Below are 25950 nucleotides of genomic sequence, written 5' to 3'. Positions count from 1 at the left end.
CTGGGAGAGCAATTAGGAGAATTCACATAGTAGTAAGAATAAACCCAATTATTATGATGCATGTTTGGCCGACTCTTTGAGACCCCATGGACTGTAGCCCGCCAGGCGCCTCTGTCCACGGGACTCTCCAGGCAAGAACACTGGAGTGGGTTGCCACGCCCTCCTCCAGGGGATCTTCCCGACCTAGGGATCGAACTTGCGTCTCCTGCAGCTCCTGCATTGCAGGCAGATTCTTCACCGCTGAGCCACTAGGGAAACCCAATTATGATAAGAGAATGATATTTTCTGATACGATAGTGTGGATGTAACTGATTCAGACGCCATTATTGTTATTAAGGGGATTTCAAGAAAGTCAGGTGCATCTGACCTTGTGTTAAGCGTCCAGCCAAGTGCAGCAGTAATTATGTAGGGCAGGCTTGTTCTCCATCTATCACTTTGGCACATAATTTATATCGACTGTAATATAAAGACAAAAATTCTCCTAACTTCGTGTTAACAGTAGGTGTGTCATTGAGACCTTCAGGGGTGTACCCTGCACTGCTCACACCCACACCCCAGTCCACGGAGACCTGACATTTCCTGTCTTTTCCTGTGTGTTTATGAGAATAAGCTGCTGGATGTGAATGTGGAGATTCGTGTCTGAGATGTAAGTCCTGCATGGGGTTCGGAGTATGAGTTACATTTCTTTATTCTCGTTTAAGCCACTTGAAGAGCTGTTTCATGCCCAAGTCTCCTTTCCAGATTTCTGAATGTCATCCATCAGGGTGAATCTTACTCTCTCTGATGAAAGTCATTTCTCATTTCAGGTGGTAGAAAATCTAGGTCGGGACCTGGTTTCAGACCTACTTGGCTAATGCTGGGTTTGTGGACCCAGACTTATCAGACTGTCCTAACGTTGTCTTTATCCTGCCCCAAAAGGAGAGGCAGTAACTGAAAACATCGATTTCCCCATGCTTGGCAGTGGTAGTACATGTCTTAGAGATGGCTGGCTTTTCAACGTGGATCAAGAAAACATTTGCCTTGTATATTAACACACAGTCCGTTAGTAGTGAAATAGCTGTGTGCTTTCCTGGGTTCATACGGGAGTTATTTATCTTCTGTTCTTCTTTTCACTTCAACTTCTCTTTTAAATTTTCAAGATTCTCATAATTTGTTTTTCTTTTCTTTTTCCTCCTAACACTGCTGAAAATCAGAGAAGGTTTTCAGTCTTTTTAATTGAGACTTAAGCTCTGATTTGTGCTTTGTCACTTGCTGAGTGACATTGTTGTAACTGCAGCAAAGTCCAGACACGAGAGTCATATCTGATGTGCTTGCTGGGAGGGGCGCCCTGAAATGAGGCTGTTTGTTTCCCACTTACCTTGAATTAATTCCAGGCCAGGGAGAAAGGGGACATGTTATACTTATTTTAAGGGAGTCACCTGTGGATTTCTAATTAGAATTGTGTAAAACCCATAGGCCATTTTATTTACAGACTCCACAATTCTAAAGCAGGGCCTCTGTCCGGTTTTACGCAAAGAAATCCTCATTATCAGTCAGGTGGTTTAGCAAACCCGTACATGAGCCATTGGAGCCAGACCCCTAAAATTGGCCAAAGTGACAGAAAAAGTTTCACTTCTTCCACATCAGAGCGAAAGCGGCCTTTCAGATTTGCTTGACAGATTGTCAACCTTCCTGCGAAAAAATCAGAACTGAGGTTCGTAAATTAACATCCATCCCACTTGTATTTAATGTTCTTTCAAAGAAGCAAGGAAGGGGTTCTGACCCCTTATCTCCTTTCTCTGCATTTTCTATTTCCCAGTGTCTTCTGACTTTCGTCAGAATTACCGGCTGTCTTTGTAACACAGGTGAAGTTACTTCAGAAGTGATCAGTGATACATTTGGAAGAAAAATGTGTTCTGCGAGATTTTACAATGAGTTGGAGCTGTGCATTTATCACGGAGGTGTGCGTAAGCCCCTTTTGTGAATTGGCCCCTTGGAGTAAATATATTTTGATATAACAGCCATCTGTTCATGGGTATCACGTTTGCCAGTCTAAAACCTAGTTTGATGTAGATAAACATGTAATTTGGTCTGATTGTATAGTTTCACCAGGTGGCAATACAATAGCCACGTTCGGTCTTTGCTGTGAGCCGGAGCCCAAGCAGAGAGCCAAGGCCTGGGTTTCACAGTTGTCACTTTTGAATTTCCCTTTCCCTCGTTCACAGCCAGCTCTCAATTATGTGTGCTAATGAGGAAAAGAGAGCTCGGATAAACAAAGTTCCCTAACCCGATTCTGGTCGTGTATTCCCCCGCCTGCCCCCTCAGGCCTGGGGAAGAGCCAAACCAGGAGCTTCTCTGTGTGTGCACCCTCTCCGGGCCCCCACCTTCCTCTGGGAGGCTGTGATCAGAAAGTCTGCAGGATGGCAGTGGAGGGCACTTCCTGAATAATCTGCTGCCCAAACCTCACGTCTACACAGCAACAGAGGCCAGCCATGGGCCTGCTTTTCCTGGGATGAGAAGATGCCTGTCGAGGGCACTTCCTGGCTCCTCTTAAGGGTCCCATCGCAGGGCTGGATGAGCTCAGAGTGGAGCTTGGTGATGAGGGCAGTGTGTCTAACGTTCCTACGCATCCTTCCTGCAGCCCCAGCGCTGGGGAGACGGAGGCCCCGAGGATGGAATCTGTGAGTGGAGCGCATGGGTCAGTCTGTCCCTTCTGTAAGTCTGTCCTCAGATGATGATGGGGGTCTGTCCTTCAACCTGGAACCATAACGGTGGCCCCGCAGCCTGGACCCGACGGGCGTGGGCAAGTGAACGCCACCCGCAGCCCCTGTGCACTTGGGGTCACTCTTGCACTTGCTGGGTGGGACAGATGTGGTGGTGGGGGTGTCTGTGTGGCCCCTTCCTCCCTGCTGCCAACATGACGAAAGCAAAGGACTCCGTCCCGCCTGCTACTGAAGCCCTGTGGTCTTGTTCCAGACACCCTGGGGTCCAGTCTGCAGACCTGCACAACCCTTGTCCATCTGCCCCAGGCCCAAATTCTCAAGCGAAACCCATTCGTTTCTGGATCCTTCTGAGGTTCCTGGTTCGAGCCTAGTTTTGGAAGGTAGGGGCAGTTGTTGGGGGGTGGGTGGAGAGAGAGGCTTAGGCACTGCTTTCAAAGAATCCCTTGAAACCCTTGGCATCTGTGGCCAGCTCATCGTCCGTGTGTTCATGTGACCACAAGCACCATGGGGTAGGATGACACTGACTGCTGCTTGGTCTGAGGACTCCTAGAAAGGGTGGGGTGTGAAAAGCGAGGAGGCGAGGGTTGCTTGGGAGGTGCGTGCACGTCTTTCCAAAGCTGATGCTGCCGGGCCCGTGCATCCAGGGAGGAGCCGGTCAGAAGGGCGTCCAGTGTGAGGACCTAGGACCGACGCCCCCTGCCCCCAGCTGCCCCCTGGGTCTGTATTTCCTTGCGTCCCTTGTAAATTAGAGTTGAAAAGTTAATTTATAATACATGGTAGAACAGGGAAATAGCCAAAGAATATGAGCTTACCGGGATAAATACAGTGGAGGAGTGTGTGATAAAGTAGGAATCCTGGGAGTCTAGAAATGGACAGGGACCATGTTGGCGGAAGATGGAGTGATGGAGCCTTGTGGCCACTGAGCCTGGGGACTGAGGGCCTCAGGAGAGGCCCTGCCAACTCCTCACCTGTCAGTGGGACCCGCGGCCCCCTCCCCGGGGAAGGCTGTGTGGAGACCCCGCTGGGGGCGGTGGGGGAGCAGGAGTGGGGCGGGAAGCAGACAGACGGCAGATGCACAGGCAGACTCTCAGCGCCCCCAAGATCCTGCTGCAGGAACCCCGATACCACCTGCACCCCTCCGTTGTTCTCCCCGCTTCTTACCTTTTAACATGAAAAAATAAAAGTCACAATGAACAAAGCCCTTCCCGGATTCCCGCCCCCAGGCTGGGCCCTGCCCTTCTCCGGATCCCTAATTCCCAGGGTCTGGCTGGTGGCTGTTTCCAGCTATTTTATTCCAGAAATGGTGTGAAACGGCTAATTCATGTGTGTTGAATTGAAAACACTGAAGATTTTGAAAACAGAGCTATTTACTAAAAGCCATTTCAGTCAACAAACTCATATATTCATTATCTAGAAAAAAAAACTATCAATATTTTCTAAGAGGATTTTTCCATTGTGCTGTGAATAGGTTTGTCTTCTGCTTTTTCCGTTTAATGAATCTCTCCTTGTCATTAAAACATAGTTTTCAATGTTGCATCATAGGTATAAGCAAAACATCACCCAACTACTGATTATTGTTGAAGATTTAGACAATGGCAAATTTCATATGAAATAATACTGTAAAGGACATCTTTGTGCATGCTGCTGCTGCTGCTGCTAAGTCACTTAGTGTCCGACTCTGTGCGACCCCATGGACGGCAGCCCACCAGGCTCCCCTGTCCCTGGGATTCTCCAGGCAAGAACACGGGAGTGGGTTGCCATTTCCTTCTCCAATGCATGAAAGTGAAGTTGCTCAGTCGTGTCCGACTCCCAGCAACCCCATGGACTGCAGCCCACCAGGCTCCTCCCTCCATGGGATTTTCCAGGCAAGAGTACTGGAGTGGGGTGCCATTGCCTTCTCCATCTTTGTGCATGAACCCTCTGTATTTTATATCACCTTCTGAGGCTGTGCTTCCTAAAGTAAAATTATTGGGCCAAAGGGTATCAACATTTAAATATTTCTCTCCTCTTACTCTTTTTTCATTGAGATTCTCTCATTCATAACAGCATGAAGGGCACATAAGAAATGTCCTAAATACTGATACAGAATTAGAAAGTGGGAGTGTATGTCACTTAGTCATGTCCGACTCTTTGTGAACCCGTGGACCAAAGCCCGCCAGGCTCCTCTGTCCATGGGATTTCCCAGGCAAGAATACTGGAGTGGGTAGTCCTTCCCTTCTCCAGGGGATCTTCTCAACCCAGGGATTGAACCTGGGTCTCCCGCATTGCAGGCAGATTCTTTACCACTGAGCCACCAGGGATACAGAATTACTTAGGGTCACTACTTCATTCACAAGCGTTTACTCCAAGTGTTTTCAGCACTGAGGTGCTAACACAACAAAGGATAGTAACTGGGTCCTGAGATGGTGAGTGGAAGGGTCTTGGGCTGGGAGTCAGGTGAACCGCCTCTGAGTCCTGAGCCCCTCATCTGTCTCCTGTGTGACCTGGGGGAAGTCGGTCAACTTCTTGAGACTCCATTTCCTTATCTGTAAAATGGGCTTATCAGGGACACTGCCTTGTAGGGTTGTGAGGGTTAAAATAAGGTGAAAAATGAAAATGCCCAGCCCAGGGAGGTGGGCAGGGGTGCCCAGCAGTTTTAATTAAACGAGCGAGTTCACAGTTTGATGATGAGGACAGACAGGTAAACATCTCTTAATTCCGCAGGGAATGAATCCCAGGAGGGGATTAAGCAGCCTCATGAAGGAGGTGACATCAGAGCCTCACGTTGAGGAGGAGCGTCATCCCCAGGCAGAGAAGCAGAGGTTGGGGGTGGTGACCCTGGGACCGGGGTGCTCAGGGGCTGACACGTAGTGGAGGGAGGGGTCTGCACGCCCTGTGCTACTCCTGGGCTTGTAACAAAGATCTTAGCTCCAGGGTCACGGAGGAGGAGCATGGCCAGGCAAGAGGGAAGAGGCCAGCTGGGAGGCTGCTGCACTGTCTGGTGACGGGCCTGGGGGGTCCACATTCGGGCAGAGGCCATGTCGGGTACAGGGCTGCAGGACAGGAGGCGCTGAGGATAACTCGCTTTTCAGGTGTGGACAGCTTGTGTGGGGTGGTTCAACTGCTGAGCTAGGAGACTCCTAACTCAGGAGGAGGAAGTAAGCTTTTATTGGGGCAGCCTCTCTAGGTCTGGAGGGGCAGGGGAAGCCATGTGTCTGTCTGTAGTTGACTGGGGGTGCCTGTGGGACACCCATGTTGGGGGGTGGGGCTGGAGGGGCAGGGGAAGCCATGAGTCTGTAGTTGACTGGGGGTGCCCATGGGACACCCGTGTTGGGGGGGCGGGGCTGGAGGGGCAGGGGAAGCCATGAGTCTGTAGTTGACTGGGGGTGCCCATGGGACACCCGTATTGGGGGGCGGGGCTGGAGGGGCAGGGGAAGCCATGAGTCTGTAGTTGACTGGGGGTGCCCATGGGACACCCATGTTGGGGGGGGCGGGGCTGGAGGGGCAGGGGAAGCCATGAGTCTGTAGTTGACTGGGGGTGCCCGTGGGACACCCACATTTGAGCTGGAGCTCCTTCTGTGTGCCCGACACCACATGGGCTCAGACAGCACTCAGGAGGGCTTCACGGAGCCCAGCCTTCCCCAATGGGGCAGGAGAACCCGAGGGCCCCTCTGGAGGGGCTTCACAGTGACATAGATCTGGTGGTCATGGGCGTGCCCCGGAGGAGTCAGGGAAGAAGTCAAGGTCAGCCGTAAAGAGGCCACAGAGGGACCGGCAGGGGGACAAGCAGGGTGGATTCAGGGAGCTGCGCCCTGATCCTAGAGAGCACAGTCAGCTCCCAGGAGTGTGACTGGGCCGGGGAACAGGGGGAACTGTGTCCCTGTGGGGTGTCAGGGAGCTGGGCATGCTCAGCCCGGTAGGGGGATGCTGGCGGGCCCCAGGCTGCACCCCAAGTCTCCCTAGAGCTCCCCAGCTCTGCTTGTGTTTCTCCTGGGAGATGAGCCCCAGAAGGCAGGCGTGTTAGGTGTCCCCCACCTCCCCACGCCCTGGAAAATGGGGGACTGGTGTCCAAGGACGGAATGGCAGAAACCAGTGCCCCTTAGGAGGCCAGGGTTTGCTTTCCGTGGTTCCAGCAGTGACTGTTGCCCTGGGGCTGGAGAGGGTGGAGTGAGAGGCGTTTGAGCTCAACCTGGGGCTCCTGGGTGCAGACGGGTCAGTATTGGGGGCAGGGAGGACAGGCCGGGACGCGCCAGGCTCTGAGGACACCCGCTCTGCTGGGACACGGACATGCATGACCGGTGGGTGCTGAATACTCCCTGGAGGTAGAGGGAGCCCCCGTCTGTGTTTCCAGAGGAAGAGGAAAGTGGTCTGCTCACTCCACACCCCCGACGGTTCCTGCTGTGGGCGGGTGATGGAGCCTGTGGCCATCCGTTGAGGGGGCAGCAGCCCGAAAGCGGTGCAGTGCTGGGCAGGGCGCCAGCACAGCGCCGGGCTCCCCGGCTGAGCCAAACGCGCCCAGTCAAAGGCTTCCCTTCAGTCAGTCGCTGGTGTGGATCTTCTTTTCACGAAAGTGGACCATCTGGGTCTAGTGGGCGGCCTCCCCACTAGGTGATCACCTTCTAGGTGACCCCAGAGTGTGGCTCAGAAGGCGCACTGTGGGGGGCTGCTGGGAGTCCGGCCAACACCCCGGGGACCTGGTGCCTCTGTCTTCAGAGGGCTCTGCCCAGGATGCCCGAAGCCTCAAGTGTCCCCGTCGGAATCCTCAGAGCTGGGCCTGGTGTCCAGGCCAGGGCCAGGGAGCCTGCAGGCGGTGGGTGTGACCAGAGCTTCGGTCTTCTGCCTGAGGACCCCAGCCGTGGGCGCTCGGGACCCTGGACCGTCCTAAACCTGTAGTGGTCTTGGGGAAAGGAGAAAGCGGTCAAGTTCACGGTCAGTCTGCAGGGGCCCACGGCCTCAGGCAGGCCGCTGTGCAGGTGTGGACGCCTGTGTAACCCTGCGGGCTCACCCTGTTGATTATTTTTCACGCTCTCAGAGCAGGCCCCACAGGCTGTGGTTCCCTGAGCCGTTAGTGGACTGAGGCGGGACTGCCGTCATCTGGGAAGCAGCTGTGCACGTGCTCGCCTGGTCATGCTGCTGCCCGGGCGCAGGGCGGCCCCGCGGAGAAGCAGAGGTCAGGCAGGGAGCTGAAAGGCCCGGCGGAGCGTGCGTGTCCACCGTGTGTGCATCCGTGTGCAGAGCCCTTGGTGGGCGGGCGTGGACGCTCCCGTGTGGCTCCCTCCTGCCCCACGTCCAGCCTCTGGGCAGCCGCCTCCTTCTCTGTCTCTCCATCACTGTCCCTGAAAACGCGGCGCTGCCTGCCACATTCCCTCGGGGTCCGGCTCTGATAATGTGATAATGAGTGATTCTACTTAATGAGACACCCTCTCAGGTCATATCAGTGCATTTTAATAGGGCCTTTCTGGAAATATCTTAACCCTAAATTTCCCAGGTAGTTGACGGAACACTAGTTGTTTCCACACACACACACAAAGAAGAAAGAAAGAAAAGAGAAAGAAGTAAAAGCACGCTGGTCAGGTCAGTTAAGCGGTGCAGGGGATTATGTCCCCTTGGGAACTGACAAGACCTGTCACATGGTGAAGGATCTGAAATGTTCTGCAGTAAACAGCCGGGTTCCATCCAGGCGTTTATATGCCCTCTATCCCTCTCATTCCCCGGACAGCTGTCAGCAGCCCGAGCTTCTGGGAAACTCTGCTTTCACCCTGAGAAGTCACCCTCTGTGCAGCTTGGCCCGTAGCAGGCCATTGTAGCACCTACTATAGGCATTGTTAGGTTAAAAAGTTTTTTATTGTGTGAAAATATTCATAACTTCGAAGTTACTATTTTAACCATTTTATGGGCATGGCTCAGTGGTATTAAGTAAGTTTACATTGTTATGCAGCCAAACCCAGCATCCATCTCCAGATCTTTCCATCTTCCCACGTTGAAACTCAACCCATTAAACACCAACTTCTTTTTTTTTTCCCCCTCTTTTAAACTTTTTATTTTGTACTGGAGTATAGCTGAGTAACAATGTTGTGATAGTTTCAGGTGGACCGCAAAGGGTCTCAGCCATACATATACATGTGTCCTCTCCCTCGGAAACTCCCCTACCATCCAGGCTACCACATAACACTGAGCAGAGTTCCCTGTGCTATACAGTAGGTCCTTGTTGGTTATCCATCTTAAATATAGCAGTGTAATAGCTAGCTTTCCATTTCTCCCTGTCCCCCGACCCTGGAAACCACTGTTCTCTTTCTGTCTCTGTGAGCAGACCTCACTACTCTAGGTGTCTCGTGTAAGGAGACTCCTAAGTATTTGTCTTTTGTTGCTGGCTTAACGGCTTCCCAGGTGGCTCAGTGGTAAAGAATCCGGGTGCAATGCAGGAGATGTGGGTTCGATCCCTGGGTCGGGAAGATCTCCTGGAGAAGGAAATGGCAACCCACTCCAGTATTCTTGCCTGGGAAATCCCATGGATAGAGGAGCCTGGCGGTCCACAGTACACAAGGTTGCAAAAAAGCTGGACATGACCCAGTGATGAAACCTAAGGTTGTTACACTGAGCACAGTGCCCCTGATTTAGTCCACACTGAAGCATGCATCAGAATCTCCTTACTTTTAAAGGCTGAATAATATCCCATCGTGTGTGTAAACCACACTTCGTTCACCCATTCAACCATCAGTGGACACTAGGGTTGTTTCCACCTTTCAGCTCTTGTGAGCAATGCTGCTTAGTATATCCGGGGCTCTCTGACTTCTGCTCCATCCAGGCAGGGGCTGGTGGTGCTATGTTGCTTCCTCCTTTTTTCAGTAGAGACTAGAGTATTTTTCACTTACCATTGAAGCGAGTTTTTATTTATGGACACCATAGAATCCTGTCCCTGGGGTATCTTTCCCTAAAAGTTGACAACCAGGTCCCCCCACGGGGAGGCTCATGAGGGACCCCGTTGCTTACAGAGGGAAGAGTCTGCAGGCGGAGGAGCAGGGGCCCCTCGGCTGCCCACCTTGTCACTTCCCCCCTTGACTTCCCATCCAGCTATGATGGCCAGACCGACATCTCTAAGAAGAGGGCAGACGCTGCCCTTCCGTTGAAATGTGTTCACTTAGGCGGGGTTTGGGGGCTTGCCTCGGTGGAAACCTGTTTCCAGCGTGGCGCTGCGGCGGGTCGGTGTATAACGTGGGGGCGGCCTTGTATCCTTGGCTGAGAAATGACTTTTTAAAGATGGCGTGAGCGCTGGGGAGGCCGCGTCTTCGGGGTGCCGTCCGCACTCACTGTGTTTCCTTGCTCTCTCCTAGCTTATGTTCCTGAGGAAGAACTGAAAGCAGCAGTGATAGACGAGGGGAGCGTGGAGGAGGATGGGCTGCCCGGGGATGTTCAGGAGGCCGACTTCGCGTGCAGCGAGGAGGCGGAGATCAAGGAGGCCCAGAGCTACCAGAACTCCCCCATCAGCACCGCGACCAACCAGGACGCGGGCTACGGCTCGCCCTTCAGCGAACACAGCGACCAGCCCGCCCACTTCAAAAGCTCCTCCTCCAAGGAGGAGAAGGAGGAGCGCCAGGGCGCGGAAGGCGTCTCCTACCCCCAGGACAGTTTGGCCCAGATCAAGGCCGTGTACGCAAACCTCTTCTCCGAGTCCTGCTGGTCCAGCTTGGCCCTGGACTTGAAGAAGTCAGCCTCGACCACGAGCACCAGCGATGCAGCCCAGAAGGAGGGCTCCACCCCCGCCCCCACGCCCCCCACCAGCACCGCGGGGGCCACGGGCACCACGGCGAGCACCCCCAGCTCAGGCTCGGGCGCCAGCGGCGGCTCGGGCTACGACTGGCACCAGGCCGCCCTGGCCAAGACGCTGCAGCAGACGTCGTCGTACGGCCTGCTGCCAGAGCCCAGCCTCTTCAGCACCGTGCAGCTCTACCGCCAGAACAACAAGCTCTACGGCTCGGTGTTCACGGGCGCCAGCAAGTTCCGCTGCAAGGACTGCAGCGCCGCCTACGACACGCTGGTGGAGCTGACGGTGCACATGAACGAGACGGGGCACTACCGCGACGACAACAGGGACAAGGACTCGGAGAAGACCAAGCGGTGGTCCAAGCCCCGGAAGCGCTCGCTGATGGAGATGGAGGGCAAGGAGGACGCGCAGAAGGTGCTCAAGTGCATGTACTGCGGGCACTCGTTCGAGTCCCTGCAGGACCTCAGCGTGCACATGATCAAGACGAAGCATTACCAGAAAGTGCCTCTCAAGGAGCCCGTGCCAGCCCTCACCAAGCTGGTCCCCTCCACCAAAAAGCGGGCGTTGCACGAGCTGGCGGCCCCCGGCTCCCCTGAGCCGGCCGGAGCGGCGGCAGCCGAGGCAGCACTGAGTGAGGCGGCCAAGGAGCAGAAGACGGCCAACCCCTACGTGACACCCAACAACCGCTATGGCTACCAGAACGGGGCCAGCTACACCTGGCAGTTCGAGGCCCGCAAGGCCCAGATCCTCAAGTGCATGGAGTGCGGCAGCTCCCACGACACCCTGCAGCAGCTCACCGCCCACATGATGGTCACTGGGCACTTCCTGAAGGTGACCACCTCCGCCTCCAAGAAGGGGAAGCAGCTGGTGCTGGACCCCGTGGTGGAGGAGAAGATCCAGTCCATCCCCCTGCCGCCGACCACGCACACCCGGCTCCCTGCCGCAGCCACCACTGCCCATGTCAAGAAGCAGCCTGACTCTCCGGCTGGCCCCACCGTCGCGGAGGAGAAAAAGGAGCCCGAGAAGGACAAGGCGGCCCTGGTGGCGGGGGAGGTGGACAAGAAGATCAAGGAGGAGGGCGAGGACACGGGCGAGAAGTTCGAGCCCACCGCTCTCTACCAGTACCTCCGCGAGGAAGACCTGGATGACAGCGCCAAGGGCGGCGTGGACATCCTCAAGTCCCTGGAGAACACGGTCTCCACGGCCATCAGCAAAGCCCAGAATGGCGCACCCTCGTGGGGTGGCTACCCGAGCATCCACGCCGCCTACCAGCTGCCGGGCACCGTGAAGCCACCGCCGGCAGTGCAGAGCGTGCAGATGCAGCCGTCCTTCGCCGGCGGCGTGAAGCCGCTGTCCGCTGAGCACGGCGCGCTCCTGCACTCCCCGGGGAGCCTCACGCCGCCGCCCCACAAGAGCAACGTGTCGGCCATGGAGGAGCTGGTAGAGAAGGTCACGGGCAAGGTCAGCGTGAAGAAGGAGGAGAGGCCGGCAGAGAAGGAGAAGGGCTCGCCGGCCAAGGCCGTGTCCCCAGCGGCCAAGGAGAATAAGGACTTCCCCAGGGCCGATGAGCTGGGGGGCAGCAGCAAGCCCCAGCCCAAGAAGGGCCCCGAGGCCGACGGGGGAAAGGCCAAGAAGGAGGGCACGGGGGACGCCCACACCCCAAACGGCACGGAGCCCCTCAAGGCCAAAGTGACCAATGGCTGTAACAACCTGGCCATCATCACTGACCACTCACCTGAGCCCTCCTTCATCAACCCGCTGAGCGCCCTGCAGTCCATCATGAACACCCACCTGGGCAAGGTGTCCAGGCCCGTGAGCCCCTCACTGGACCCGCTGGCCATGCTCTACAAGATCAGCACCAGCATGCTGGACAAGCCGGCCTACCCTGCCCCTCCCGCCAAGCCGCCCGGCGCCGCTGACCGCTACTTCTACGAGAACAGCGACCAGCCCATCGACCTGACCAAGTCCAAGAGCAAGCCCCTGGTGCCCGGCGCCTCTGATGGCGTGTCCTCACCGCTCCGGGAGAGCGCACTCATGGACATCTCGGACATGGTGAAGAACCTCACAGGCCGGCTGACGCCCAAGTCCTCCACACCCTCCACCGTGTCTGAGAAGTCGGACGCTGATGGCAGCAGCTTCGAGGAGGCGCTGGACGAGCTGTCACCCGTCCACAAGCGGAAGGGGCGGCAGTCCAACTGGAACCCGCAGCACCTGCTCATCCTGCAGGCCCAGTTCGCCTCAAGCCTGCGCGAGACGGCGGAGGGGAAGTACATCATGTCGGACCTTGGCCCCCAGGAGCGGGTCCATATCTCCAAGTTCACCGGGCTGTCCATGACCACCATCAGCCACTGGCTGGCCAACGTCAAGTATCAGCTGCGGAGGACAGGGGGGACCAAGTTCCTGAAGAACCTGGACACAGGGCATCCTGTTTTCTTTTGCAACGATTGTGCCTCTCAGTTCAGAACTGCTTCCACGTACATCAATCACCTAGAGACACACTTAGGCTTCAGCTTGAAGGATCTCTCCAAGTTGCCCCTAAACCAGATTCAAGAACAGCAGAATGTTTCCAAAGTCCTGGCGAGCAAAGCCTTGGGCCCTTCGGGGGCTGCCGAGGACGAGCTGGGCTCCACATTCCAGTGCAAGCTGTGCAACCGGACTTTCGCGAGCAAGCATGCAGTCAAACTGCACCTCAGCAAGACCCATGGCAAGTCCCCCGAGGACCACCTGATCTACGTGACCGAGCTGGAGAAACAGTAGCCCCGGGCCCGCGCCCAAGGCGCATTGCACTAACGTCGTACCGCACTAGGCCCGGCCTGAGCCTCCGAAATCAGCCTGCCCTCGGTTGCTGACCGCCTGTCTGGACCTTGGTTTTTCTTACACATATTTTGTAGTTATATTTATATGCTCTTCGTCCGATCGTGCATGTTCCTTTTCTTTTTCCGTGAGTCAGAGTCTGACCTTTATTTTCAACATCTGTTCTCGATGTTCAGCTCTCTTTTGTAGGAGATAGTGGGGCACACTCCTCGGAGACACTTACTTAGCAGGAAAGAAAGACACAAATAACAGAGATAGACGTCGTCCTAAAATTACAAAGCTGCCATGACAGTAAAGGTCAGAGAACCTCCTAGTGTCAGATTTAACCCTGTGAGGACTGCAATCGCATTTCTGTGCCTTTCACTCAAAAAAAAAAAAAAAAAAAAAAAAAAAAGGCTTAAAGGCATTTCATTCAGATCAAAAGCTGTGTCAGACACAAAACTTATTTAATAATTAAAAAACGAGCTTTTATATGCAGAACTGGTTTGTGAAGGAAGCATGCATGCAGCTGTTGGAGAGCAGAAAGTTGTCTAGGACGTGGGGGTTAGGAAGCCACAACGTCATACGTTTAAAACAGAAAACAAAACAAAAACTAACAACAAAAAACAGCAAACACCCCAGTTGCCACTATGCCCAAACCCTCTGGATGCTGAAAAATGCCATTTTTGGCAAAAAAAAAAAAAAAAGTATGCAAGTTATTATTTAAAAATGTGTAAAAATGCTATTTCTTTTTTCCTGTAAAATACTGCGGTTTATAGTTATTTACAAATGTAAGCTTTGGTACAAGCTGACCTTTCTATAAGCGTGCTGCATTGGTAAATGAAAAAAAAATGGGGCAAATGTTGGCGTCCTTTCCTTGTAAATTGCCAGCATCAGCTTAAAAACTCCTATATGTTACATATCGTACCATTTTAATCTATTCAACTTTCTTTGTACCTTCTGGCTGTATGCTTTCTCTTTTAACTTTTTATATTGTCATTTTATATTAAATTTCTGTGTATATAATGTAAAACCACAATTTTTGAATAAAATTTAGTTCCTGCAGCTTGATTTAAATAGAGAAATTTTACTGGCACCTGCGTCTTTCCAGATGCATGTATATCAGACGAAAATAAATAAATGAAGACAAAGCAAGCGATGCACTATTAATTATACATTTTGATGTTCTATCATTAATATTGTACAGTACATTTTGGTTCACACAATTAAATCCACTGTTTTCTCAAATGTAAAATAAACCCACATGCAGTTCTTGATTTACATAGATTGTCATGTCGTCATTATTCTGCCTCTGAGACGTTATTCCAGCAACGAGAGGTATTTGCTTATGCAGTCGACCAACAGAAATTCTATTCAGAACCATCGTTTCATGATGTGTGTGCTAAAACGCTTATTCAAATGATAAGTACTCTTTTTTTTAACGATAATTAAAATTTTTAACTCCACTGGGTGCCACTGGATTCCAGAGTATAGTCATTGAGCGACAGCCGATTTGTACATCGAGGGACCGAGGTGCTTCTTGGGAGAATCCTCTCCCCCTGTTTTGAAATGTTTACAGTCATCCTTTGGTGTATCTGGGGACCTAATGGCAGATCTTGTTCTAACAGCAGACCCTGGGGGCCTTGAAATTGGTTCTGCATTGTTCCAAAGAGGAAAGGCTGGTTTCCACACTTTTAATTGAGACTTTCCTGGCGGTCCAGTGGCTAAGACTTCGCCTTTCAATGCTGGGGGTACTGGTTCGATTCCTGGTTGGGGAGCTGAGATCTCACATGCCTCTCCTGGCCAAAAAAACCAAAACATAAAAAGCAAAATTGTAACAAATTCAACAGACTTTAAAAATGATTCACGTAAAAAAAAAAAATCTCTCAAAAAAGGTACAATTTTAATAAAATGCTCTGCTCTCCCTCATCCAGGATTTGGGACCGGCCTTCCTTGGTCAGGTTGCTCCGGAGCATGACGACGAGGGGAGGGGGTGTTGGGGAGAGACCACCGGGCCTCCAGTCTGTTACTCCACCTTCTCTGTGGGTGAGGATCCTGTGCTGGACTCAGTGGACACTCACCCAGGGTCATGGGGCCCATGATTGACAGAACTTGGGCCTGAGTCCACAAGGCTCTGCCCCAGGGGCCGTGCTCTTAATTACCCCCTTCCTGTGCTCTGTGAACTGCCCCCTGGGGAGAACGGGCCCCCGGGGAGGGTCTGTGGTCTCTAGTAGCAGCACGGAGCAGATGAGCCTTCTTCCAGTTCCTGCCACTGCAGCCCCAGATCCAGATGCAAAGCAGGCCGGCTCTATCTTCTGTTGGGTCTGAATAGTAAATTGCAGTGATGTTGGTTAAGTGTGAAGTGTCCTCTACTAGTAATACAGAAACTTGATTCCTGTGAATACAGGTGGAAACATCCAGAGGACCAGTTGGCTGCCTTTTGTGTGAGGATTTACTTATACAGGTTTCTGCTTCCTTCATCAGTGTTTGAAGAGACGCACCCTGGCCTTCTTCCTCTGGTCTTGTGTGTCCCCGAACGCACTCCAGAGGTGACACTGTGCTCTCTCAGGGGAGCCCCCCTTTCTCCCAGGGGAACAGGCTGCTGCTTCCGGAGCCCGAGGGCAAATGGCCCTGAGGGTCTGGCATGAGCTGGCCACAGATCCCCCTGTATGAGGCTGGCGGGCCTGGTGGGGGCAGGCGTCCTGCTAACCTTGTGTACACACAAACATAACCCTATTTTGCATTTGTGTTTGCAGCTTGAACTTCAGGTTTAGTAAGTAATCAAATATTTTTCCTTTTCAATGTGGATTTTTGAAAAGTTTGAGGTATGCCTCTGAATGTGGATTGGGTCTGGATGTTAATTGTTATTTAGTCGATATCTGAAAGATGTAAAGCCTATAAAATAATGATGACGCTAGCTGATGTAAGAGAAACAAACTTTGAGGCATGTTTGCAGAAAGAAGGGATTAAAAACTTCCAAGATTTATGTTCCTCCATTTCTATGTTTGGTAATCTTCAAAAAGCTTTGAAACATTTGAAAGCCTATCTAAATGACTTCTGAAGTTTCAGAAACCAGTGCCTACAAATAAAGGTTTCTGCTTTTTTCCAAGGTAGAATTTCTGTTACTTACTTATTATTATTTTCCTGAAGGTGGTGGAAACCATTAAAAGCCAGTCATTGAATTGTAAAATTAAAAAATACCAAAGAGTAAGATTTGGAGAGCATTTATAATTTTCCCATACCTTTTATAGTAAAAGTAATACATAGCCTTTGCAGAAAACGTGTAATGCACACACAAAAAATGAAATAAAGAAGGAAATAAAAATCAACTAATGTGTTCATCTAGAGAAAAATCATTTAATATTTTAGTGCTAACATCTTTTTTTAATTTTCTACAAAACAAATGCACAACATACTTTTGTACTTGCTTTTTCTGTTAGTAGATAATGTGTATGTTCCCATTTCATTAAATATCAAACATTTTGAATCTTACTGAGATGTATTATAATTTACTCATTAATTCTCTACTAGTTAGAATTTTGAAAAGCAGCATTTAGATTCTTTTCAAGTTTTCAGTGTTACAAATGACTACAGAAGGAATGTTCCACTCAATATTCCCATGCATATTTCTGATTATTTCCTTAGAATAAATACTGTGGACTTAAAAAAGTATTTACAACCTAAAAGTTGAGAACTATGTTTGATTCAGAGGGAATTTTTCAAGCTGGGGAGGCAGCGTTTCAAGTGACTCTGAGACAGCTGCTCTTGGAGGCGCGGGGCAGAACCAGGTTGTATGGATATTTCGCAAGAAAGGGCAGGTAGTCTGGACGTCAAGATATTGTTAAAGAAAACCAGATATCCTAAGTTAAAAAATTCAGACTTTTCTGTGTATGGGAAGATGCAAGAGTCCGGGCTGTCTGAAATCAGTCCTTTGAGGTGCACCTCAGCTACCTGGGCCAGCGACCCATGTTTTCCCGTCCTGAGTCTCCCCGGGGCTCACCTTAGGGGAGGGGCTGCAGTCTGATGGCTGCTAGAGGGCAGGTGTTCTTTCCTTCCTGAATGCCCTCCCCAGCTGTCCACAGGGGATAGCTACAATCATGGAGGACTTGTTGACTGATACGGCAGGAAATAGTCCATTTCTCATATTTCTCACTCCCTAAAGCTGAAATTTCTGCCTCATCCCGTGACTGGATGCCTGTGCCCACATCACTTATAAGAAAGCCTGTCCAACCCCAGCCACTGGCCCTCAGCAGAGAGCTACCGCTTCTGTCCATCTTTGCTTCATGAACATCAGGATTTTTTTTTTTTTTTAATTTCTGGCTGTTTTCACTAATTAGCCAATGTAATATTGACATGTTAATAATATGCTTATTGTCCACTGATGAAAAGATGGCTTAAGGACCTGTATGATTTTTTTTGAAGACTTTCATGTGAATCGTGACCTCATTTAAATTTGGTGGCCAATCTGCATATTTTACAGAAAATACACAACAGAGAGGTGAGAAAGGAGCTGCTGAAGGTCTGCGGCTCCCCGGTGGCTCTGGCACAAGAGAGAATGGGGCGGTGTGTCTTCTCGTCCAGTTCTCCTAGGATAGACCACTCGTGAAAACGCACCCAAAGACGTCAAGTATATCATGTACCAGCACTGTCTTTAAATTGCCTGACTTGGAATAGGGAGAAATATTCCAAATTCTAGGATTTCTATGACTAACGATGAGCATTTCTTAGGCAAACAAAGATAATCTCAGAAAAAAGTGCACTGCCCTAGGGAGATGAGAGGTGGTCACCGGGAGGGACTTCAGGCTTCCCTGGTAGCTTCCTTCCCTGGTAGCTCAGCTGGTAAAGAATCCGGCTGCAATGCAGGAGACCCCAGTTCGATTCCTGGGTTGGGAAGATCCCCTGGAGAAGGGATAGGCTACCCACTCTAGTATTCTTGGGCTTCCCTGGTGGCTCAGATGGTAAAGAATCAGCCCACAATGCGGGAGACCTGGGTTCGATCCCTAGGTTGGGAAGATCCCCTGAAGGAGGGCATGGCTATCCAGTCCAGAATTCTTGACTGGAGAATCCCCAAGGACAGAGGAGCCTGGCAGGCTACAGTCGATGGGGTCTCAACAAGGTGGACACGACTGAGCAACTAAACACAGCACAGAGGGACCTGCACAGAAAAGTGAGAAGAGAAGGACCAATTCAAAAGTCTAGCACAGGAAACTATGCTTGGTATTTTGTAAAAACCTATAAGGGAAAAGAATCTGAAAAAGGATACATATAACTGGATCACTGTGCTATACACCTGAAACTGATGTGATATTGTAACTCAGCTGCTCTCAAATAAACAATGTCTATGTCGATAGTATGTCCCACAGGATAGTTTCTTCAAGAGTTCAAGTTCAAAGCCATTGCTAACTCAGAGTTGGATGTCTGACCCATTCTGGTGGGAATGTGAAGAGACTTAACACCAAAGCTGTGAAGATTAGGAGGAAGGCATGTCACCTTCAGACAGATTAAAGTCAGGAGGTCCTAAAGCTACATAACTAGGGTAATAAAGGCTTACACCAACTACTGCTTAGAAGTTGATCCATAACTAGTTTGCCGTTATTTCTCTTAAATCACACAGAAATGTTTGCAACTTGATCTGACTAGTATCAGTTAAGTTTAGTCACTTGGTCGTGTCTGACTTTTGAGACCCCATGGACTGCAGCACGCCAGGCTTCCCTGTCCATCACCAACTCCTGGAGCTTGCTCAAACTCATCTCCATTGAGTCGGTGATGCCATCCAACTATCTCATCCTTTGTCATCCCCTTTTCCTTCTGCCTTCAATCTTTCCCAGCACCAAGGTCTTTTCCAATAAGTCAGTTCTTCATAGCAGGTGGTCAAAAGTATTGGAGCTTCAGCTTCAGCATCTGTCCTTCCAATGAATATTCAGAACTGATTTCCTTTAGGATGGACTGGTTGGATCTACCTGCAGTCCAAGGGACTCTCAATAGTCTTCTCCAACACCACAGTTCAAAAGCTTCAATTCTTCGGTGCTTTGCTTTCTTTATAGTTCAACTCACATCCATACATGACTACTGGAAAAAGCATAGCTTTGATTAGATGGAACTTTCTTGGCAAAGTAATGTCTCTGTTTTTGATATGCTGTCTAGGTTGGTCATAACTTTTCTTCCAAGGCACAAGCATCTTTTAATTTCATGGTTGCAGTCACCATCTGCAGTGATTTTGGAGCCCCCCAAAATAAAGTCTGTCATTGTTTCCATTGCTTCCCCATCTATTTGCCATGAAGTGATGGGACTGGATGCCATGATCTTAGTTTTCTGAATGTTGAGTTTTAAGCCAACTTTTTTACTCTCCTCTTTCACTTTCATCAAGAGGCTCTTTAGTTCTTCACTTTCTGCCATAAGGGCGGTGTCATCTGCATATCTGAAGTTATTGATATTTCTCCTGGCAATCTTGATTCCAGCTTGTGCTTCATCCAGTTCAGCTGTTCTCATGATATACTCTGCATTTAAGTTAAATAAGATGTACTCCTTTCCTGATTTGAAACCAGTCTGTTGTTCCATGTCCAGTTCTAACTGTTCCTTCTTGACCTGCATATAGGTTTCTCAAGAGGCAGGTCAGGTGATCTGGTATTCCCATCTCTTTCAGAATTTTCCACAGTTTCTTGTGATCCACACAGTCAAAGGCTTTGGCATAGTCAATAAAACAGAAGTAGATGTTTTTCTGGAACTCTCTTGCTTTTTCAATGATCCAATGGATGTTGCAATTTGATCTCTGCTTCCTCTGCCTTTTCTAAATCCATCTTGCACATCTGGAAGTTCATGGTTCATGTACTGTTGAAGCCTGGCTTGAAGAATTTTGAGCATTACTTTACTAGCGTGTGAGATGAGTGCAACTGTGTGGTATTTTGAGCATTCTTTGGCATTGCTTTTCTTTGGAATTGGAGTGAAAACTGACCTTTTCCAGTCTGTGGCCACTGCTGAGTTTTCCAAATTTGCTGGCATATTGAGTGTAGCACTTTCATGGCATCATCTTTTAGTATTTGAAAAAGCTCAGCTGGAATTCCATCACCTCCACTAGCTTTGTTCGTAGTAATGCTTCCTAAGGTCCACTTGACTTTGCATTCCAGGATGTCTGGCTCTAGGTGAGTGATCACACCATCATGGGTATTTGGGTCATGAAGATCTTTTTTGTATAGATCTGTGTATTCTTGCCACCTCTTCTTAATATCTTCTGCTTCTGTTAGGTCCATACCACTTCGCTCCTTTATTGTGCCCATCTTTGCATGAAATGTTCCCTTGGTATCTCTAATTTTCTTGGAGAGATCTCTAGTCTTTCCCATTCTATTGTTTTCCTCTATTTCTTTTGCATTGATCACTGAGGAAGGCTTTCTTATCTCTCCTTGCTCTTCTTTGGAACTCTGCATTCAAATGGGTTTATCTTTTCTTTTCTCCTTTGCCTTTCACTTGTCTTCTTTTCTCAGCTCCTCAGACAACCATTTTGTCCTTTTGGATTTCTTTTTCTTGGGGATGGTCCAATCCCTGCCTCCTGTTTCGTGTTATGAACTTCCGTCCATAATTCTTCAGGCACTCTGTCTATCAGATCTAATCCCTTGAATCTATTTCTCACTTCCACTGTATAATCATAAGGGATTTGATTTAGGTCAAACCTGAATGGTCTAGTGGTTTTCCGTGCTGCTGCTGCTGCTAAGTCGCTTCAGTCGTGTCTGACTCTGTGCGACCCCATAGACGGCAGCCCAACAGGCTCCCCCGTCCCTGGGGTTCTCCAGGCAAGGACACTGGAGTGGGCTGCCATTTCCTTCTCCAATGCATGAAAGGAAAAAGTGAAAGGGAAGTCATTCAGTCGTGTCCGACTCTTAGCGACCCCATGGACTGCAGCCTACCAGGCTCCTCCGTCCATTGGATTTTAATTTTTAATTTAATGAGATATAATTGACATGTAATGTTATATTAGTTCCCATTGCACAGCATATTGATTTGATACATGTGTATGTTATTAAATGATCACCTCTGTAAGTCTAGTCAACATCTATCACTATGCATAGTTACCATTTTTCTTACCCTGGGATGAGAACTTTAAAGGTCTACTCTTTTAGCAAGTTTCAAACATATGCATGCTTAGTTGCTCAGTTGTGTCCAACTCTCATGACCCCCATGGACTGCAGCACGCCAGGCTCCTCTGTCCATGGAGATTCTCCAGGCAAGAATACTGGAGTGGGTTGGCATGCCCTCCTCCAGAGGACCTTCCCAACCCAGGGATAGAACCCAGGTCTCCTACATTGCAGGCAGATTCCTTAAGTGTTATTAATTGCAGTCACTATGCTGTACATTACATCTCTGGTGTAGATAAGTATAAAATAGATATTTTATAACTTAAACTGCATATTTTTTCTTTCCTTCACCCATATGTAATAATAAAAGTAAGAAAGGTTTGAAAAATTTTAGTCCTTTATGACCTGTGTAATTTAAATATTGAACTATAACTTCCTGATACAAGTCTCATGCCATTATGCTCAGTTTATATTGAGTAATGATTGACCAATTAATCATTATACTTACCAAGTTCAACCTTTGGTTCTTTCAAGTCATTAAAATTACAGAAGACAAATATTTAGTTACGTTTTGATTTGTTAACTTTAGGAGACAGTAGTTTCCCCAGTGACTCAGCAGTAAAGAATCCACCTGCAGTGCAGGAGATGTGGGTTTGATCCCTGGGTCGGAAAGATTCCCTGGAGAAGGGCGTGGCTACTGCAGTATTCTTGCCTAGAAAATCCCATGGACAGAGGCACCTGGCAGGCTGTAGTTCATGGGGTCGCAAGGAGCTGGACATAACAAGTGACTGAGTGAGTGAAAGAGTGCCCTAAATACCTTCATTTTGTTTGTAATATATTGATTTATAAATTTGTTAAGTCGAATGTTCACTTTCAAAGCTATTTATTCTCCCTTTGGAAATTCCTGTCCTCACTCAACTTTTGAGTCATGAATAATCTGGATGTGCAAAATTCCTGGATGGTCAGCTCAGATATTGGTATGGAATCATGGGTTCTTGCACATCGAATGGCCTGATTATGACTGCTTCTCAAGGTTGGAGCCTGGGCATTAAAATCTGAAATGATCTGCAGACGGAAATCTGAAGGAAAGGATTTGCTTCAATCTTCAGGTTACTATGAAGTGTGTATTTCATTTAAGAGGGCATTTAAAGTGTCCACCTTAATGGTGATTGTTATCTTAAATATTCAGTTCAGTTCAGTCACTCAGTCGTGTCCGACTCTTTGCGACCCCGTGGACTGCAGCATGCCAGGCTTGCCGGTCCATCACCAACTCCTGGAGCTTGCTCAAACTCATGTCCATTGAGTCAGTGATGCCATCCATCCATTTTACCCCTATCGTCCCCCTTCTCCTCCTGCCTTCAATCTTTCCTAGCATCAGGGTCTTTTCAAATGAGTCAGCCCTTTGCATCAGGTGGCCAAAGTATTGGAGTTTCAGTTTCAACATCAGTCCTTCCAATGAATATTCAGGACTGATTTCCTTTAGGATGGACTGGTTGGATCTCCTTGCAGTCCAAGAGACTCTCAAGAGTCTTCTGCAACACCACAGTTCAAATATTTATCTTAAATATTAATATAAGGCAAATGTTCATCTTTAAGTTCTGGTTATGCTGGAAGTTCACAGTGTGACCATGTGTAGCATCCTGTTGTTTGTTGTCATGGAAGTCTTGCAATGTCACAAAAGCCTGACAAAACCGGAAGCTGCAGAGAGATGCCCATCTTGCCATCACTCTAGCTGCTCAGAAGAGCATATTTCAAAAAGAGGAATCATAAAGTTATAGATGACCTCTTACTTTTCTTAAAATTTCTATTTTGATAAAAACATGCCCCTTTCTTTTTTTCTGAGACACTTAGATTTTTAAACTGCTTGTTATCTGCTTCTACAGGCTTTCCTTGTCAAGAGTGGGATCCCGTATCGGGACAAGAAAGTCTGATATTTTGGACACTGGTTTAAAAGTCCTCCGTTTGGCCAGTGGTTTCCATGCCAGGAGTAAGAGTCTTAACGGCGTTGCTTTGACATAAATGGATGCAGCTGACGTTCAGGTGCCCTTGGCCATGTGCTCACTCAGTGACCCCTCGCAGGTGACCTTGGCGATGCACTCGCTCCCCCCTCCCAGGTGCATAGGTGGCACGGATGGCATTCATTTCTGCTCTGCCAGGTGTCATCGGGCACTTCCCAGGAGCAAGTGTGGCCTTTCTTAAGCTGCAACTCCTCAAAGTCAAGCAAATGTTTTTCTTCTGTAGGGATAACATTTAGCCTTCTCACTCTCTTTCCAAGAGTTTCCTTCTTGAAAATTCCCACTTCCTAGAACCCTTCAGGAGGGTCAGACTCTCAGCATCAAGAAGCCAGGCGGGAGGAGCCCATGAGAGAGCAGGTGTGAGGCCCTGGGGGCCTGTGGCTGGATACTCAGCCTGCACGCAGGGTGGGGAGATGTGGTCTCTGTGTCCCAGTCAGAACAACGGTGGGAGAGCTGAGGTTCCGGGGAGGCTCGGGCACAGGGCCCCCATAGATCGGACGCACTGGGGAACTGTTTTGGGTCTGCGTTCATGGTCTCCATGGTGATTCTGAAAGGGGATGGTCATGCTGCCATCTGTTTTAGGAAGCGTGGTGAACAGACAGGTTGACCTCAAAGAGAGAGAATGTGCCAGCAAGAAGGCAGAATCAGGCTGCTGGCCCAGTGGGGCAGCTGGTGATATGCAACAGGTACAGGCCTGGGCATCCTGCATGGGTATAACTAGGACTGAGTGGTTGGAAGCCGGAAGGAGCAGGAATGATGAGGAGTGCTGCGTGGCGGTCGCGGGCTGGTGAACAGAGGTGCAGTTCTATCTACCGGCGATGGTCTGCAGATTTCATTTGGTAAGAAAAGACAAGCAAGGAGAGGATGAGAGCGTGGCCTTGCTAGGGTTAAAGATCCTTAAGCTTTAGAGAGAATGTATAAAAGAAAATTTCTTTCTGAAATAATTTATGGAAATGCTGTGCTCCTTTGAAGGTTCCGTGTCACCGCGTGGCACTGCGCAACGTTCTCTTTCTTCACCTGTCAGGCAAAGACCACCTCGAAGAGTCTCACTGCTGATTACTAGTTAATTGTCATTAATAAGTGACAACTGACATTATGGGGGCTTAATGCAGAGAGAACAGAAAAGAGCCACAGATATTCTAATGAGCTGACTCCTACGTGCCCTCTATTGTTGTCGAGAATGAGGAGCTGTCGTCATTGTTCAGGAGATGGGCTTCAATTGCTCTGGAAAAAATTCTCTTTTAATTTCTTTATGCAGAGATAATTCCCGGTACTCTGTATTTCTCCCTCTCCCAGCCCCCTCTTCTTTGAGCATGCACGCACATGTGTGCACACACACACGCACACGCACACACACACACGGTGCACACTTCCCCACTCTCCTGTGAGCAAGCTTAAAACTCCCATGAGCTGTTGCAACTTGTCCCTGGGCAGAGCAGTAGGACCCTGTAACAAAGCGATTCAGTATCCTAGTCATCAATGACTTGGATGGGGACCCAGGTGGAAAAGGCCAGAGCTGAGAAAAGAAGGGTGGTAGGAAGGTGGAAAGAAAGAAGTGATTTAACAAGAAAAGATGCACCAGCCGCCAGGGGAGAGCTGCATGTGTTGACCAGGAACTTGTGAACACACGTCGCAGCCCATTTACCCCAGGGGAACGTTTCTCTTCCAAGCCCTGAGAGCTTTAAGACACTGACAACGACCATCCCCCGCCAAATCCCCACAGAATCCTCCAGAAGACAAGCCGGAGATGAGGGGAAATGATTCCATAGGCATCAAACTTTGAGTTACATCAGTTGCCACTTGTTTTTAATAAGTTTCACCTAAACAGAATCCGCCAGTAAGAATCCTTAACCACCAGGACCCTGTTCTTTCTTGCAGATGGGCGTGTGTGTACACATAGAGGCACTGCTTTATTTTGACACCAGAGTAGAAAGTACAATAAAAAACGTACAGCCAGATAATACGGGCCTCGGCTGGAGCACCCTCACAGCGGTCTCCGTCCGTCTGCAGGGGAAGAGAGAGACGAGAGGGACACAGGCGGTGTCAGTATCGGCTCCAACTCCGAAGGTTTCCAAGCAGGAGCACAGCAGGGTGATCCTGCGGAAGGCGCAGGCTGAAGCCAATAGGAATAAGGTGTGTTGTTTTTCAAGTGCCAACACCTCCTAACAACAATTTCTCATGCCATCAGATCATTTCACACCGTGCCATCCACCTTCTATCACGTCTTATCACACAGATGCAGTTTCAAGCCTGATATTTGAAGGCTGCTCTGCTAAAGAGAAAAATTCTGCCTTGATCCTTAAAATGCTGCTGTGGCAGTCACTCCTTTGTGCAACGGTGAACCCTCTGCCATCCTCGTGTCTGCTCCGTGATGGGCTTTGGAAGCGGGGTTGTGTTTTGAATGGCAGTGGGCGGCGGGGCCTGGCCTTCTCCCACACTGGCGTGAGCCCGGACCTCCAGGAGATCCTAGCGGGCTACAAAGCAGTGACAGGAGATGCCGTCCTTGCCCTCAAACCGGCTTGCTGCCAGCCGCGCCGCACTGCTGACACGTGTCGTGATCTCGATAAAAATGCCCGAGTCTCGTGCGGGTGTGCAGCTGTGGGCCACATCTGGGGCGCTCACACTCATGTTGT

General features: G+C 49.7%; 1 protein-coding gene across 1 annotated transcript in view; it reads left to right on the top strand.

Moving 5' to 3' along the window:
* TSHZ1 (teashirt zinc finger homeobox 1) overlaps positions 1-14517 on the top strand; it is a 79651-nt gene extending 65134 nt beyond the window's left edge. Inside the window, exon 2 of the mRNA XM_061399506.1 lies at positions 10013-14517. Within this exon, the coding sequence (XP_061255490.1) occupies positions 10013-13200 (3188 nt within the window). The 3' untranslated portion in view covers positions 13201-14517. The remainder of the gene's footprint in view (positions 1-10012) is intronic.
* Positions 14518-25950: the final 11433 nt, after the last annotated feature.

This window comes from Bos javanicus, chromosome 24 (genome assembly GCF_032452875.1).
Source record: "Bos javanicus breed banteng chromosome 24, ARS-OSU_banteng_1.0, whole genome shotgun sequence".
Taxonomy (NCBI): domain Eukaryota; kingdom Metazoa; phylum Chordata; class Mammalia; order Artiodactyla; family Bovidae; genus Bos; species Bos javanicus.
This window is presented reverse-complemented; position numbering and strand designations above follow the sequence as displayed.